This window comes from Zonotrichia albicollis, chromosome 9 (assembly GCF_047830755.1).
Source record: "Zonotrichia albicollis isolate bZonAlb1 chromosome 9, bZonAlb1.hap1, whole genome shotgun sequence".
Lineage (NCBI taxonomy): Eukaryota > Metazoa > Chordata > Aves > Passeriformes > Passerellidae > Zonotrichia > Zonotrichia albicollis.
This window is the reverse complement of record NC_133827.1, coordinates 34,402,604-34,419,589: the sequence shown is the minus strand read 5'-3', so window position 1 is coordinate 34,419,589 and position 16,986 is coordinate 34,402,604. Positions and strand designations below refer to the sequence as shown.

At 37.6% G+C, this 16,986-nt stretch overlaps 1 protein-coding gene across 10 annotated transcripts in view; it reads left to right on the top strand.

Moving 5' to 3' along the window:
• The window catches only part of ATP11B (ATPase phospholipid transporting 11B (putative)), a 66,167-nt gene that overhangs the window by 16,498 nt on the left and 32,683 nt on the right, over nt 1-16,986 (top strand). For all 10 annotated transcript variants that reach the window (XR_012581668.1, XR_012581667.1, XR_012581669.1 and 7 more), the window contains exons 4-15: nt 2,537-2,617; nt 6,782-6,889; nt 7,036-7,164; nt 7,289-7,392; nt 8,656-8,703; nt 11,428-11,492; nt 12,047-12,128; nt 13,017-13,167; nt 15,206-15,403; nt 15,693-15,851; nt 16,159-16,331; nt 16,698-16,766. Coding sequence is in view for 7 of the 10 variants with exons in the window: in XM_074547366.1 (XP_074403467.1) it covers nt 2,537-2,617; nt 6,782-6,889; nt 7,036-7,164; nt 7,289-7,392; nt 8,656-8,703; nt 11,428-11,492; nt 12,047-12,128; nt 13,017-13,167; nt 15,206-15,403; nt 15,693-15,851; nt 16,159-16,331; nt 16,698-16,766 (1,367 nt within the window). In the remaining 3 variants the exon portion in view is untranslated. The remainder of the gene's footprint in view (nt 1-2,536; nt 2,618-6,781; nt 6,890-7,035; nt 7,165-7,288; nt 7,393-8,655; nt 8,704-11,427; nt 11,493-12,046; nt 12,129-13,016; nt 13,168-15,205; nt 15,404-15,692; nt 15,852-16,158; nt 16,332-16,697; nt 16,767-16,986) is intronic.

The following is a 16,986-nucleotide window of genomic DNA, read 5'->3' as shown; positions in this document are numbered from 1 at the left end:
ACAGACTGTTGTTCTAAGATCCTCAAATTCAATTTGTTCAGATAAAATGAACACACAGATATTACAGTGAAATCAATAGTTTGCCAGTTTTGAAGACCTCAGTTAGTGCTGTTACTGTTACAGTTTATGTCAGAAATACTGCTGTGGCTTTAGTAGCTGATTGTATTTCTTTTAATTATGAACACCCACGAGTAGATTGGGACAATCTGTACATCTCCTATGATCATTGCCTCTCCAGCTCTGTAATGTCCCTGAATTCTGTGGAGCTGTTGTAGGCTTAGTAGGTGATGGATAGGTGGGAGAAGGGTTCAGAGGAGAGATAGTAACTTCTGAAATACTAATTAGTATTTGAGGCAGAGACAAGATTTTGAGGTACTCAAAATTTCTTTCATTATAAAATAGAATTATTTGAACATGTACTGCCCTCCACAGTGATTAACCAGCATTTAGAGTGTGCATATGAAAAAATATGGCACCCCATTTGACAAAGAATGGGGATAGTGAAGAGTTCATAAAACTTGTCTGTGGTTGTGTAAGGTGTCAGTATCAGGGTCAGCCAATCCATTGGCTCCTGTGTCCCTTGATCTTGTTCTTTCACTTTTAAAAAGAAGAACATTCCTAGGCTGAAAATTCCTGTGCTTGACTAAAGTCATACAGTTCTAACTTAGGCTGACAAAATGTGTTGTCTGTCACATCTTCCTGTTAAGAATAATGGCTGTATCATTCCTGTTGTAATGTTTCATGCTTTTTAACGTACTGTAGCATGAGGAAGATGGGAATGTGCTGAAGATGGAACATAAGTGTTATTAAAGTAATCACAGACATCATGACTTTTACTTTTTTTAATGCAGATTTATCTCTTCAGTTCACTGTTGTGTCATAGTTCTTTCAAACTACTGCCTTTCAGTAGTATCTAAATAAGGATCTAAGGCAGAAATTCTGTTCTGAGTGTAATCCTGTCCTCTCAGTTTGTATCAAGTGGATGCCCTCACGTGTATGGCAAATGTTTTCTTGTCTGTGTGTCTGCGTTCTTGGAAACAGAACAGCAGAAAAGTTGAAGTCATTTTTGTTCATTTGTTAAAATGGAATTCTGTTTTTATTCAAATCCCTTTTGGAAGTTCATTAATATCTAATGTTTTTATTTTTTTGAGGCTAAGCTGCCTTTTAAAGCTGACCACCATGGTACCTTCCCTGTCCTGTGAATCTCATGTGGCCAAGATGCAGTGTTTGTCATTACCACCTTTCCCACGGGGGATGGCAGAACTGGGGCAGGGTCTCGTTGTGTGATTTCAACTTGCAGCACAGTCCAGTTGTTCACATTCTTCACCACACATGTGCATGCCCAAACCAAGGTGACAAACTGCATTTTGGTGACACGAGGTGTGTCATGGCTCTGTGTCCAGCTGCATGGCAGGCAGAGGACCATGGTGTCCTGGTGAAACATGACAATTCCACCAGCACAAAACCTGCTTCATTTTCATATATGAGCTCTCTTGAGAAAGGATGAGAGAGTACAGACAGCAGAAATGCCATGGTTAACCATATCCAGTCAAAAATCAGATGCTTTTGGTAGCGTTTTTCTTGGTCAGTATGCTGCCAAGCTGAAATTGTAGTGCCACCATTAAAGAGCAGACAGCATTGCAGACTAGGTCTCATTTTTGTTGTGTTCTATAAAGTGTCTGTTTCAGTGAAAAAAACCAACCAAAAACCTTATGTGTGCATTGTAAAGTGGCATGATCTGTTTTCTCTGTGAGGTTCTTCCCCAGTGACAGAGTAAACTTTATGTATGACTTTTTTTTCTTCTTTGATGATTCCCAAAGCAATGCCATAAGTCTCAGGTAAAGTGGATCAAATCAATGTCTGTGGTTTTGAGTAGTTCTTGTGTATATCTCCTTTACAGCACTTGACCATGTTGATTTTTTCCTGCAGCAGAAGAGAGCCACTAACATCCCCCACATACAGAACCTTAGTGTGTACACTGCACTTTTGGCATGCCAGCAATAATTGCACAAATTGTAAAAACCGCATGTTAACTTGGGGCAACCAGAAAGGTGCAGTCTTGAAAAGGTGTTCTCTAATATCTAAACCATTGCAAATTACTGATCTTAACTTTATTTTCACTTCTAAAGTGGATGATATTATACTCTACATTGCTGGTAAGCAGTAGATCATATAGTGTTGAAACAGCTTCATGAAATGTAGGTTTCCTTCCTTTGTAATATTCTTTTGAGTTCATTTTTCTAGGATGAAATTAATACCTTCTTTTTGGTAAGGACCTTTAAAATTGTCACATCCTATATGAATGAGACTAAGGCTTCTCTGTGCCCTAAAACATTTGTTTGCATCCTTACTGATGTATTATTTAGTTGTCAGAAACTGAGTTTTGCTTGAGAAACTCTGCAGGACATGCAGTAAAAATACTCACAGGTTATAATGAAGAGTTTGGAAAATAGTAGTCTTGCTTCTTTTTTTTTTTTTGAAAGTACAAATGTAGAAATGACATGTGGACTAATTTTCATATTTTCTTTTCTTTTAGCTCATGATAGATACCCCTACCAGTCCTATTACCAGTGGATTGCCATTATTCTTTGTCATAACTGTGACAGCCATAAAACAGGTAAAGGGGAAAAATCTGGCAGCATGAAGTCCTACTGAAGTAAAGTTATTTAGAGTCTGACCAGGATAGTGCTTAGATACTAAAAATACATTAAAATGGTATAATTTTTAGAAACTATTTTGGGTTTAATGCTTCTAGTTAGATGCTTGAGCTTCAGCATTTGGTTGGTTGTGAAGCACTCAGTGACTCACTGCAGTACCCTAAAATGGACAGTGGATGACTGTCAGGCAGCATTTTTGTCTAAACATTACATGTCACTTGTTATCAGACCTTTTCTGAAAGCTGCTCACTTATTCCTTTGGCACACCTCACTGCCTGTTAGAACCAGTCCTCCCACATTGCACCCTGAGAAAGGAGCTTGGGCAGATGAAAAAGTGATGCAGGGTGTGTTTGTCAATAGTTAAAAGGCAAATTTTGCCCCAAGGGGTAAGTTTTATGGTGGGAAATGTGTATTAACTGTGAGTGTGTACCAGGTAAAAGCCCCTGGCCTTCTTCGGTTGCATAAAACATTTTGGAATGTTTCATAGCACTTAAAACAAAAATTGTCTGAGTTTAATAAAAATCTTTTTCTAGCACCATATTACATTCTACTGAGACCTAGAGCCTCTGGAATCAGAATGTAAAAAGAAAAGAAAAAGAAAGTAAAAAAGGTCTTCTGTTTTCTTTATGTCCTTAAAGCAAGAGGAGAAAGAAACAAGCTCATAAATAAAGAAGTGATGTGGATAAAAATTATAATCTCTTCTGCAGGGAGGTAATTTTCAAGAACTATCCTCTTCAAGGGATTTGACAGTGCTGTCGGGAATAGATGCAGCCTCGCAACTGAAAAATAAGCAGGAGACTGTTCCAGAGCTGTAACCAGAATTTCAATTTGCCTTCTGTGCCAGAAAGACCCAAAGCCACCCAGAAATAGGGCAAAAGTAAAAATAGTTCTAGCTTTCAAGCAGATAGAAAGGTGTTTGAGACAGAGTGGTTCTTAAAGCTGGAGTAATATTTGGACTAATATTTCATCTTGTTGCTGTGCAATTTGTGTATGTAGAATGCCCTAATCCTATTCAATTGCAGTTGTTACCATCGCCCCCCAAAAAAATCACATATTCAAAAGCTATAATTATATGTAGGCAGTGGATAATGAAACTGTGTGGACTAAAAGGGATTATGAAACAGAGTTATAAATATTAGATCATTTTTTCCAGAAAGACTTTGGACTTGTGTAAGTCTAAAAAAGTCCAAAATAATCTTAACACCACCTTGCTTCTAGATGTCCAATCTTATATTAGGAAATTTAACTCCCTTATCATCAATTTTGAAGAACAGAGATTCTGTCATTCCTCCTGGAAGTTTCGAATCTTTCATGACTTACCAGGCATCAAGAGATTTTCTTTCTGTCTCAATATCTCTGCAAGGACTATTGGAACCACCTAAATTGCTCTAATGGACTCTCACGTTTCTCCTGCCTGCTGCAAAGGAAGCAAGCAATATTCACAGGCTGTTATCTTCAAGGGACAATGAATTGTGCTGCTTCCAACAGGCTGCCCTCAGATAAGGGATAAAGATAAATCTGTTGGAGTCCAGAGGGAAAAATCCCCACTATTGCCTCAAAATCAGTTCCCATTTTCTCTAAACCAGAAGTGTAATAGGAGCAGATCTTTAGGAAAGAACCCCTTTTTGAAAGCTGTGGGGCCCTGGTTCTATACAAAGTTGCTTCAGGATGAATGTTAGACTATCATTTTGTATACTCTCAAAAGATGAAGGGGAAAAATAGAAGCATTAATCATATGAAGGTTTGAGAAGCTTAGCAATGGATGGAAAAAGTCCTCTGCCTTCCAGAAGACTGGTGAATGTGGCACCTCTTGCAAACCTCAGAACTCAGCCTTGTTTTAAGCTCAGCCAAGGAGACAGAACTTTTTTCTGCTTGGAAGTGTAGTTGCACCTAGGTCAGAAGAAGGACATACCAGACTGCAAAGTGATGCAGCTCATGCTGTGTCATTTTGTCTGTCTTGTTAGCCAGAGCACTTTCCTCCTTCTGCCTCTGAAGATCTTTGTGCAGTCCTCCAAGGAGTTCAAAGTTAGCAAATAAATAAAAACAAAACAAAAAATGAAAAAAGCACAAACAAAAATACAACAACATAAAGGTATTTCCCAAGGAACTTTAGGAAACAGTGCATTTTAATAAGTTCAAATGTATTTAGCTGAAGGAACACAGATGTTACTTGACTACCAGGTAAATTATAAAACAACTACTTTGCAGGTTTTGATTAACTATGGACCTAAACTGAAAATGAAAAGCCTGGTAATATAAAAGGCAGATCTTTTCTCAATTACATTGATGCAGTTATTTAAGCAGGACTCAAGAATGTAATTTAATTGAGGGATTTTAATCTTTATTTTCTGGCAAGTAGGCAACCTTCCCTGTATTCCTCTTGCATTTCTCTTTCTCACTGTATTTTTCCAATGTTTTCAAGTGAGGACAAGGACCTCTCAAAAATGCCGCAGTAGGTAAATCTGGGGGGAATTTGAACTGACCACACAAAGTTGGCTCTTGAAAATTCCCTGGTGTGAGGTGTCACCCTTGTGTTGGAGGCAGGAGGTGTCAGATGGAGAAAGAGCTGAAATCTGTACTTTCTAAAGAAGGTAAATTTCAGTTCTTTGCCAAATGCCCACATTGCTCAGCTGTTCAGGTCTGTGAGGCAAATGCCCCAAGGTTACTGGGTGTTAGTTAAATCCGTGTTTTCTTCTGTCAGTCACCTTTAACAAGGAGCTGTAGGTACTGACTTTTGCTTTTTCATACTGCTTAGAAAGGATTCAAGAGTTGTACTTGGGGACTTCAGGATTCTGATGTCCCAGTATCTCTCTGTATGGCTGCTATTGCTGCACACTTCTTAATTATTGATTTTGAACTATTTAGCATATAAAGCTCTTTTCTTTTCCCCTCTCCTTCATCTTTCTTTTCAAACACAGATAGTGCTGTCCTTACTCATTTGTGCAAATAACAGTGGAGATGTGTGAAGGTAGAACTACAACACTATTTTTAACATGCAAAATTCATCATATAACTTTTCCTGCAAACTCCAGAACTCTAAATTGCATCTGCATTAGTACTTCTTGTACAATGACATTAATATAATGTTTGTAGAAAGAGTTGAGATTATGCCTGCTGTTTCACACAGCTGCCTTTTTCTGTCTTCAGACTTCCAAGGAAATGTTTTTAACTCTTTCACAGTTCTTATACCTACAGAAAAGCATATTATGAAGTCTCTGTTATTGCAGATTAGTTGCAGGAGTCTTGCCATGTTGTAAGAGACATTTGAACTTCCTGCACGATTGATCCATTTCCTGTGCTTGCTAGTGGGACTTTCCAAACAGTACCTAGACTTGGGGATCAGAGATTAATATGCTATTATGATCTAATGCTGTTAGATTAAACAAGCTGTGGATTCATACTTTAGAAAAATAGGAGGTGAATAGTATACTTGGATTCACAGTCTTGAATGTTTGCACGTATGTACACGGGATAAAGGGTGCCCAAACAGTTGTGAAGTATCAAGTAAAGAAAAGCTGTTTAGTTTGCCATTTAAAAGCTCAGTTGCTGCAGACTCTTCCATTAGGACTCAAAAGAACAAAAATCTTCTCAGTCATTTTCTCTTGCTGGACAGAGCTGATGTGTCAACAATGTGTCACACAGAGTTAAGTCTTGAGGTTTCATGCCTGGGCTATGGCAGTAACTATAAGAAATGTTATATGGTATGACTTGAGGAAGTAATTTTAATCTGTTACTTCTAAAAAAAAAGGAACCCACAGAGGAGCCTGAGGACTGACTGTTCCTGGTTTTGTGGTGTATTAATCCATATAGATCAAAGATTTACTGAGTGCTTGGTCATCCGATCCACAGAAAATGTCACTGCCTGTTTGTTTTAAGAGAACATGGGACTGTTACGTTTCTTCACCACTTCTGCTACTTTATTTGCCTTTACATGTTTGTGTAAAGTGACAAAATTAAGAGGTTCACAGGTTCTTGAGTAACAGCTGGAGCAGAAACTCAAGAGAAGTTAGTAACTACTCAGACAATACAGGAAGTAGTTTGAAGACATTTGCTTAATAGATTAAATTTAGTCTGTTTTTTTAGTTTTCTTGCTTAAAAAGTAGCTTTTTGTGTGTTTTCCACAGGGCTATGAGGACTGGCTGCGACATAAAGCAGACAATGAAGTTAACGGTGCTCCAGTTTATGTTGTTCGAAGTGGTGGCCTTGTGAAAACCAGATCTAAAAACATTCGGGTAAAGGACAAATTAAGCATTTTGTTTTTATTATACAGCCAAAACTCTGGTTTTATTGCTAATCATTGTGGTTTGGTAACAATGCTGAAAGGAATTCTGCCCTTTAAACCTCTTTGTATCTTTCTGATCTCTGTTCACTTTGTTAGGTGGGGGACATTGTCAGAGTAGCCAAAGATGAGACTTTCCCTGTTGATCTGGTGCTCCTGTCATCTGACCGAGCGGACGGTTCATGCCACGTTACCACTGCAAGTTTGGATGGAGAGACCAATCTTAAGGTCTGGGTCACTCACGTGAAAGAGAATGCAGTTAATTTGTGGTGCCATTTTTCCTTCAGCCTGTTGAAATAGCTGCCCTGCTGCCTGGTCGTCCTGTAGTAACCCAATGGTCGCTGTTTTACAGACACATGTTGCAGTCCCAGAAACAGCAGTGCTGCAGTCTGTTGCCAACCTGGACAAACTGGTAGCTGTTATAGAATGTCAGCAGCCAGAAGCAGATCTGTACAGGTATCACTTTATTATTAAATATTTTGAAATGGAATCAAAATGAGGTATTTAATACTCAGAATGTTACAGGTCTTGCTAGGGTTAAAATAGCTTCAGACATCTGCTTCAATTTCTGGTTTTAATAATCAGCTTGTGTTTATACATATGTACTTACTGAAAGTTGCAAGTGACAAGTTAAACTTGAGAGTACTTGAGTAGTAAACCAGACCTTATAATATTTATCTTTTTTTATTTTAATTATGTACATTTCATTTCTAATCAGTAAACATGTTTCTAGATTTTAAAGAATTAAATGGCCAACAGTCTGATCAGGTTGAAGAAAGTTCCTTAGGATTCTGCTGGAGATTTCAATATTATATAGGATATGTTAAAGTGAAATTGACTCAAGTCTAATTCTAAGGTTATATGTTGCTCATATTTATTTCACATATGCTTCAGGGAAGATTTGAACTCCATTTTTCAGCAGCAAAACCTTACATTTAAAAAGGGATATCCAAGCGTGCTTTAACATCAGCAAGCAAGGTCACAGACTCTGTAAAGCAGCATCATGGGTAGCAAAAAAGTTAGGTTCCCATCCAAGTTTCTTCTGAATTGTGTAATGGAAAATGATTGAAGCTATGAAGTAGTAGTTTTTAAAATCCAAGTATATTATCACAGCTGTTCTTCGGTAAGCTTGGAGATCTTTGAGAAATATTAGGTATTTTAAAACTAAGATACTCAGTTTGAACAGATGTTCAAATATTTGATATTTAGCAAATTAAGGTACAATCACTATAGAAGTTTGTGTCCCTTTTTGTAGCTGGAGTCATGCTAAATATGTGCATGTCAGATTTTTAAATGTGTAGTAGATGGGCTTTATTAAATGAAAAGTTTCTATTTCTGATGGATAATGTGCAAACTTAGATTTCTTAAGGAATTATTTCTTACTGAATCATCCAGAAGTCACAATCTGTTTAAATTAATAGAAATATAATCTTTTGTGGCAGTTAATCAGAGTTAATAAGTTTTCTCAGATGTCTGTTCCTATGAGGGATAAATGTTTCTGTTGCTAAATGTCTCTTGTAAAATTACTGCTAAATGTCTCTTGTAAAATTACTTGTAAAAACTGGCCAGTTTCGCCATATTGGTTTAGTTTGATTGTTAATAAAAGTTGATTTATTTTTTACTTGTGAACTATTAATGACTATTTTATAAATGTAGAGAAGGTTTTTATGTTTTTGAGTCCTTATGTAGATACTTCTAAGACATATCCATCTTTCATAGATTTGTTGGAAGAATAACTGTAAGTCAACAAGCTGAAGAAATAGTACGGTGAGTAAATTGTGTAAGATAATTATTTAGAACATGTGGAGGTGGTTATAATCTTAACCATCACAAGAGTTACAGTTGAATATATGAAAAGGAGAGGTATTTTTACTAAAAGTATCAACTGCAGCTGCATACCTCAGATGGAGATGAGAAAAGATGAGTGAAAAAAGTACATTGCTACCCAGTTTTGCAGATTTAATGCAAGAGTTCTGGAAAGCTTGGCTGTTGTGAGGCAGGTAATTTTTTGGCACTGGTAATCAGCTGGTAACTTTGTTGTTATTTTTTGATTAACGCATTTATTGATCTGAAACAATTTCCACTGACATGGTATCTATACTGCAAGAGATCCCCTGTCATCAGAGGTGCTGAGTTTTTGCTCTTCAAATCCCTAGAAATTCCTGGTTTAACAAAGCCTTTGCTATAAATTTGTAATTTTTAGTATCTATTTCAAACTACAGCTGGACTGTGCAGATAAGTGCTTACATCTGTTATGTGCAACACAGCTGTGTGCACATAATCATGGGCTCACCACCTTTCCTTGTGCAGTCACAGCAAGTAACAAACACGCTTGCAATTACAAAAATAAAGATGTGAAGCCAATTACAGACTTCCATCTCGACTTCCTGGAAAGATTTCTGATTGCTGTGGGCTGGTCTCAACTACCAGTGAGGCATCCAAACAGCTGCTCATTCAGTTCCCACCACCACAACAGGATAGGAGAGAAAACAGGAAGGACAGGAGTTAGAAGAATAATGGTTTGAAATAAAGACATAGAAATCACTCACAAGAAATTACTAAATTTTCAGAAAGATTTAGCATTCAAGTTTAGTTATTTTATCTTGAAAGTTGTTAATTTTCCAGCTTTCAACAAACTTTATCACCTCTTCTGAAAAGGTGAAGTGCTGTGTGCAAATTTGTCACAGAAGCAGGTAAATCTGCTTTGGTTCTTTCAGTCCTCTAATGTCCAAAATGTTATCCTTGACACTGTTTTTTGGCGAAATTTCTTGTTGAATTTTAAAAGACTACTGTTTTCCTTGTAATATCTGCCTTCAGTCTGAGGAGCTGAATATCTCTCAGTCTGAGGCTGGCAAACATCTGTCAGCTTTGGATGGGAGTGACGTGGAGTTCAGAGTGAATCAAGGAGTTTTGCCAGAAGTATGGAAGTGTAGCAGCCAGGTCACTTGGCCTCAAGTTCAGTGGCTTAGTCACCCTCACCAAAAAGCCTCACCCATGCCACCCCCCAAAACCCACTCAGCTGTTCTCTAAGGTCATTTTTGTTACTTCATTGAGAGCTTTTCAGAATTCATTCCTGCCAAGCTTGACAGGAGCAGCATTGGGATAATTTATCAAAATAATTCAGTTGACAATGTGAAACAGCTGGTTTAAATGGAGGTGAAAAAAATAATTGCAAGTTCTGACTACTAGTGGAGCTGTATCTTCTGTCTGAGAGAAACTTGTCTGGTCTGTGTTGCACTGATTCAGGTTTGGTATTTTGAGTCAGGCTGATTTTATAAAATTGAATCCAGAAATATAAATCATGTTTCTTATATGAAAATTTTAAATGCTCAAGCATTTAGTCGCTTTTAGTTCAAATTTTCACTTAGTCTGAGTCTAGCCTAAAATATTAACATATGTATGTTTAATTTAAAGAATCCATGATAATCTGTGTGTATAATTGGTACACATGGTATTTGTGATGGTAACTGTTACATTTGCAGTAACATTTAAGTTAATTTTTTGACTGTGGGAGGTGGTTTGTGGATTTGATTTTGGCTCTTTTGAGTAACTTCAGATTATACTTTCAAAGGGACTTCAAATTTAAGAGCTTTGTTTATCTACTAGTGATGATGGCCTGCATGTGGCACAGCTAAAGGAAAAATAGGGTAAACCCAAGGGCTTGCATGCCAAAGCACTTAGCATCTGAACTTCTAATTCTTTTATTTCTACTTAGTGTGTCAGTCTGGCCACTGCAGTTATTAAATTTCTGCTTTCATTTGAAATAATGGAAAAAATACTTTTTTTAAAATTTCTAACCAACCCTGCTGGCAGTTTCTAAAGATGGTACAGCTGCTGCAGTAGAACATATGGTTCTAACCTTATAGTAACCTTGTTTCTAACTAGACCTTTATTTTCACCGCGCTGCTTGTGATGAACTTTGCCAAAGAAATTAATGAGTTATTGTATTGTAATAGATGTGAGGAAAAACCATCTATTTTACCTCCTGAAATTTTATGTCTGTGTTAGGAAAAATAATTGGCACTGCTGCCATGGTATCCATCTAATTGTTTGTTTCTTTGGTATGAATAGCTTTTGAATTTTCTAGATCATTTCAGTCTGACAGAGGGGTAGAGGATTGGTAAATTAGCCAGACCTAAACCAGCACTTTGGGTGCACTGTGAGCTCCACTGGTTTCTTGCCTGCTTCCTTCCCAGGCACCTTGTGGGTCTCTCTGAAGCAGCCATTGGGAATATTTAGCTCAGTCAGTATTATGGGATATGGAGCAGTGGTGGGGGCGTATGGCAGTGACCAAAGGAGACATGAAAGGAAACAGAGAGCTCTGTGGAGATGTGGGAGGTGTGGCAAAAGGGGTAAGATCACTGATTGAGTTGCTGCATTGGGAATTTGTAGGGGATATAGGACAGCTTTGCATAGGAAACTGGATTTCAGTACTTCTCCGGAATACAGAACAGCTGATGTTCACATGCTGATATGTCTGTTTCTTTTTAGACCTCTTGGGCCTGAAAGTCTCTTACTTCGTGGAGCAAGATTAAAAAACACTAAAGAAATATTTGGTTTGTAGACATCTAAATATTTGAAGAGTATTCTCTTCTTAAAGCATGTTGATGAACTGTGTTTTAATTCTACTTGCACTGAAGAAATTGTAATAATCTTGCTGACTGTTACCTGAGGGGATATGATTATAGATGAAAGTAATGATATTATACTGAAGAACCTCTAAGGATATAAAGTTCCAGCTCTGCTCTGTGAAAATATTTGAAGTGGTTTGATAAAGGAATAACTTTACTTCAATGGAAAAATGACTGTTCTTACTGTTACCTATTGTTGAAGGCTTTCTCCTGAGATTTACCATGCTGATTTCCATAAAATACATATTGAAGAGCAGCACAGTCATAATAATGAAGAGTGTTGAAGTAGGTGTTAAAATTACTTCAGTAATACTCTTTTACTACAGAAGAGTCTTGCAAATAGTACAAAATACTGTCTCATAGTAAACACAGAAGTAGTACCACCTTTTGCTTTTATCCTGTATCTCTCAACATGAAAAATTCTGCAGATTGTATTTATGCAGAAAATGAAGTCTGACTCTTCCCCCTTTCCTTCCCAGGTGTTGCTGTGTATACAGGTATGGAGACAAAGATGGCATTAAATTACAAGAGTAAATCTCAGAAACGGTCAGCAGTAGAAAAGTATGTTTATTTTCTAATATCTCTCTTATTTGTAGAGCTTTAACTTAGTTTTTCCTGTGTAGCCTTAAAACCCTGGTGGTCTCATCATTGAGTTATAGGCAAAGAGAAGAGAGTATTAATTGCCTTGCCTTCAGTAGGAAGCTATAAAGATAAAATCTATTTTTTGATATTACATCCTTTAGTAGTGTACAAAGTGGAAATATCCAAGCTTGCTCCTGGTTGCAGGATAGGTATTACTATGATAGATATTTATATTGAGTCTCATGATTTATTTTAAAAGGAAAAGGAGTTCTGATATGTTGCCTTTATTCCAGTTCCTAAAAATCTGAGAGAGCCCCCTGGCATTCTTGTGCAAATATATAGCTACATACATGTGTAGCACAAGGGAAGTTCAGTCATCAAAGCATGGGCAGGAAGGATGGTCTGGCTGGTTACAGAACAAGAAGCAGGTGTGACTGTCCTGCTGTAGCCTGGCCTGGGTTAAATGCTCAGCTGCACATGGCAGTGCTCTTCTAACTGAGGGAAAAGTGCAGCCATGGGGTTGTGCTGTGCTTGTTTGTACTGCCTGCACAGCCTTGCAAGCTCCTTGGGGAAAAGGAGGAGCAGTGTGGGACTGTAGGTGTGACACAAGTCAGCTGTTGGGGTGTTCCTGCATCTTAGTCTAGTCTTCATATTGCTTGGTAGAGAGTTTAGCTTAGTCAGATGTAGAATTTCTTCCCCATTCTGTTGCCTGCTTGTTGCATATAAACTTTATATCTGTATCAAGCACAGGCTACACTTTCTAAAAAAGGTCCAGCAAGTTTTTGATCAATTCGTGTTACCACACTGTGTCAACAGATAAAGTAAAATAAACTAAAATGTCTTGCTTTATTTTTTGCCTCTTTATAGGTCCATGAATTCCTTTTTGATTATTTATCTAATAATCCTCCTCTTTGAAGCCATTCTGAGCACTATTTTAAAGTATGCATGGCAAGCTGAAGAGAAATGGGATGAGCCTTGGTATAATGAAAAAACAGAGCATGAAAGAAACAGCAGTAAGGTGAAGTAGTCCTGCCTGGGTGCATATCTGAGGAACACTCAACCAATATACACTCAATGTCATATATTATTTCTCTATTCTATGTGTAACCACCACATGATCCCCTTGCAAGCCTCTGTGATGTTGTCTCAGTGATGTTTGAGTTAGTCCCATGTAGCCTCACCATTGTGTAGAAATATTTCTACCTCTGTTACTATTTGGACCTTTCCTTCCTTTATGAAAAGGCCAGACTTTTTGAAAACTTTTGAAAAGGCTGTTAGAACATATTTCTGATGGTCCATGTTCTGATTATTGTTCTTTAGGATGTCTTTTGTCATTCTATAAAGGAAAAGAGGACAAGGATGGCTGTTCTTGTGTATGTTCTATTGCAGTGATTTCCCAGTTCAGGAATTTTGTACATTCTGTGATGTTGAGATGATTTGGGCAATTTTGTATGGCTGTAATTTTGCTCAAGCTCCTGCTTGCCTGTAATTTTGCTCAAGCTCCTGCTTGCCTGCTCGGTTCTCTTTAGAGATTGAAGGGATACTTTAAAGTGTCCCTGAAATCTGTGGCTCTGAAAAGTATCTCTTTTTTCAATTAGTCTGTATTTTTCTGTGTTCTCTTTAATTTTTGATTTCTGTATGAGTCTGCCTTTGTCCAAAGCAGTTCAGGAGCTTAATCTAAAATAATTGCTCTGCAAGTTAGTCTAGCCTGTGGAGCCTTTCAGTTCTGAATAGGGCAGGGATAAGTATTTCCTCAATCTTTCCATTCCTTTGCCATCAGGAGTGTAGAGAGCCATGTGTGTTTCTGCAGCGTCATTCTCCTTCTGTCATGTCTTTGTTTTTCTGTCTCCCATGTTGACTTCTACAATCTGCTTTTCATTTCTCAGCATGCTGACATCCTTACTCAGAGTTCTTTCCCTGTCCATCTCCTCCTGTGTATGCAGATGGTTTTTTCATTGCCATTGCTTGAAGAAGCTCTCTAACTTAAGTAATTGTCGCTGCCTCTCTTAGATGAATTTCTGCTCTCACTTTCTGTCTTTTCTGGTTTAGTTTGGAAGATCTCTTTAGGCACAGAACTTGCTGAGTTTTTGTCAGCTATTTTAATTATTTATTAAATACTTACAGCAATGCTCCCTAAAGAGGAAGAATAGACATTATCTAACTTTGCAAATTGTTGACTACTTTTATGCTTCCTTTATTTAAAATGTTCTCCTGCACCAATATCTGGTGGAGTTAAAAGAGGTGGCCTGGTTTTTGTCATCTCTAGTCTGCCTTGCTCAATATTCAAGTGTTGGTAAGAGTCTTTCCAAGGTACAGTTTAGATACTGAGTTTGTTGTGCAGATGAGAAAGAGACTGTAGTGTTGCATTTCAGGGTTTGTTAAAATTGCCATACCTAGTAAAAAGAAATTTGTCTCCTGTTACATAGGTGTTGCCTGAAATGTGTGTGTGGAACACAATGATTTGAAGAGGCATAAAAGAAATCCACATGGTCCCTTTCTTTTTGTGTGGTCTGGATCACCCAAATCTCTTGGGAATGCCAGCAGACAGGAACCCTCTTGACACTTTGCTGTCCTGAAACAGCAGAGTGCTTCCAGATTCCTCTGACAGCCTGGAAAATCACTTGTTTGCCTTCACAATTTAGGGTTCCTTAGAAAAGCTTCCATGAATGATGCTGTTTGATGGAATGGGGAATACATTTGATTTATCAGGCCAAACTCATTCAGAGATGGAAAACAGAATCACCATGACAGTTAATATTAATTGGCAGCCCTCTTGACAGATTCAATAGAGAGACAAAAATTAATGAACTTGTGAATTGAAACCTCCAGTCAGAGCTTAAGGCAGGCTTTTTGCATCAGTGTGGAGGTGTGTTACTGGGGCAACCTGCAAATTCCTGTGTTGTCCCTGGAGTGTTGTCTCTCTCATGTGTGTGGGGGACTTGGGCTTCTCTGGCTCTCCCTGTTTGTCATTTCTCATGCATTTTGAAGCATAATATGTCATCAGGTTTCACCTGACCACTGTGGTAATCTGCACTTTTTCTTTTTTTCTCTTGTAGATCCTGAGATTTATTTCAGATTTTCTTGCTTTTCTGGTACTTTACAATTTTATCATACCCATTTCACTCTATGTGACTGTTGAGATGCAGAAATTTCTTGGGTCTTTTTTTATTGGCTGGGATCTTGACCTCTATCATGAAGAAACAAACCAGAGAGCACAAGTAAATACTTCAGACCTCAATGAGGAATTGGGACAGGTAAAAAATATGTTGTCTGTTGGGTTTTTTTCACCTATTTTCTACTTAGTTTTTCATATTAAAATTTGTTACTGTGGGATTTTTATTTCTTGTGATATGATTTCTGGTTAATTTTAAACTAAGGTATAAAGATGACATGGAAGAAGTTAAAATTCTTATATGATTTAAAAAATTATATGATTTTAAAAATGTATGTAAAAGAAAGTGTGAGTGGAGATTATCTTATCTTTTTTCTTTTAACAAGTACATGCAATTCCAAGTTTGTTTTTTTTGTTTTATTTCACAAAAGGTAGAGTATGTGTTTACGGACAAAACTGGCACATTAACTGAAAATGAGATGCAGTTTCGGGAGTGCTCTATTAATGGCATAAAGTACCAAGAGGTCAATGGTAAACTAACTCCAGAGGGATTTTCTGAAGATTCTCCAGATGGAAATAGGCATGGTTTGGTAAGGCTCTTTGGTTTTCCCACCATTAGTCATTCTTGTTTGAAAGTGTTTTATGTCAGAGACCTCTTTTTGTACCATTAGCATAAAAAAAACCCTACCCAGACATAAATCAGAATTTCTGAGTAGTTTGAAGCTTTCAAGTGTCACTGAACAAATAATATTTATTAAACATGTTGAGATGTGATTATTTAACATGAAATGCTTGGCAGATTTGTAAGTAAAACCACTTTTCCCTTAAAAGTGTTCAAAACTGGGTTGATATGTAAATGTTACAAATGTTACAAATCAAGTTTTTTCTTTCTTCTAGGTGAAAGAGGAAGAGCTCTTCTTGAAAGCAGTTTGTCTGTGCCATACAGTGCAGATCAATGCAGATCAGACAGATGGTGCTGATGGTCCCTGGCATGCCAATGGAATAACATCCCCCCTGGAATATTACGCTTCTTCTCCAGATGAGAAGGCTTTGGTGGAAGCTGCGAGCCGGTGAGCAGCACTGCCAGGGCTGTCTGACACAGGAACTGCCTGCAAGGCAACCCTAGAATGGTGAAGAGCAGGGCCTGGCACTGTCACCTTACTGGGAAAACATTCAAATGTAAAATACACAACCCCCTAGGTGCATTATAAAGTGATGATTTGAAATACTTAGGAAAATACTTGAGAAATTACAGTGGTCAGGGTATAATGTGAATAAAATACTGCAGAAATGGGCATTCTTAGTTTTCCCTTGAAGCAGAGTACAGTAATGGGGTGTAAGAGTCTGTCCTTTTCTTCCCTGCCATCTTCCCCTCCTTCCATTAACAGGCATTTTGTCTAAAGACATAATTAAGTGTATATTTTCTTTACTTTTAGGGTTGGAGTAGTATTTACTGGAATTAGTGGAGACAGTATGGAAGTAAAAAGTCTTGGAAAACCAGAGAGGTATTTGTTTTTTTTCCTTGATTATTTTGAAGGCTAGAACAGTAGTGAAGATTAATGTAATGTTCTCCTCTTAATCCTCTTTGTTCATAAGCAAACCTTGCCTTTCCACAGCGTGCTCTGTTTAATGCTTTTCCCTTGATGTCTTCAAGACAGCTTGCATCTTATTCCTTACCAATTGTAGCTGAGATGCAAGAATTTTGTGTGAGTTACTCTGTGTAGG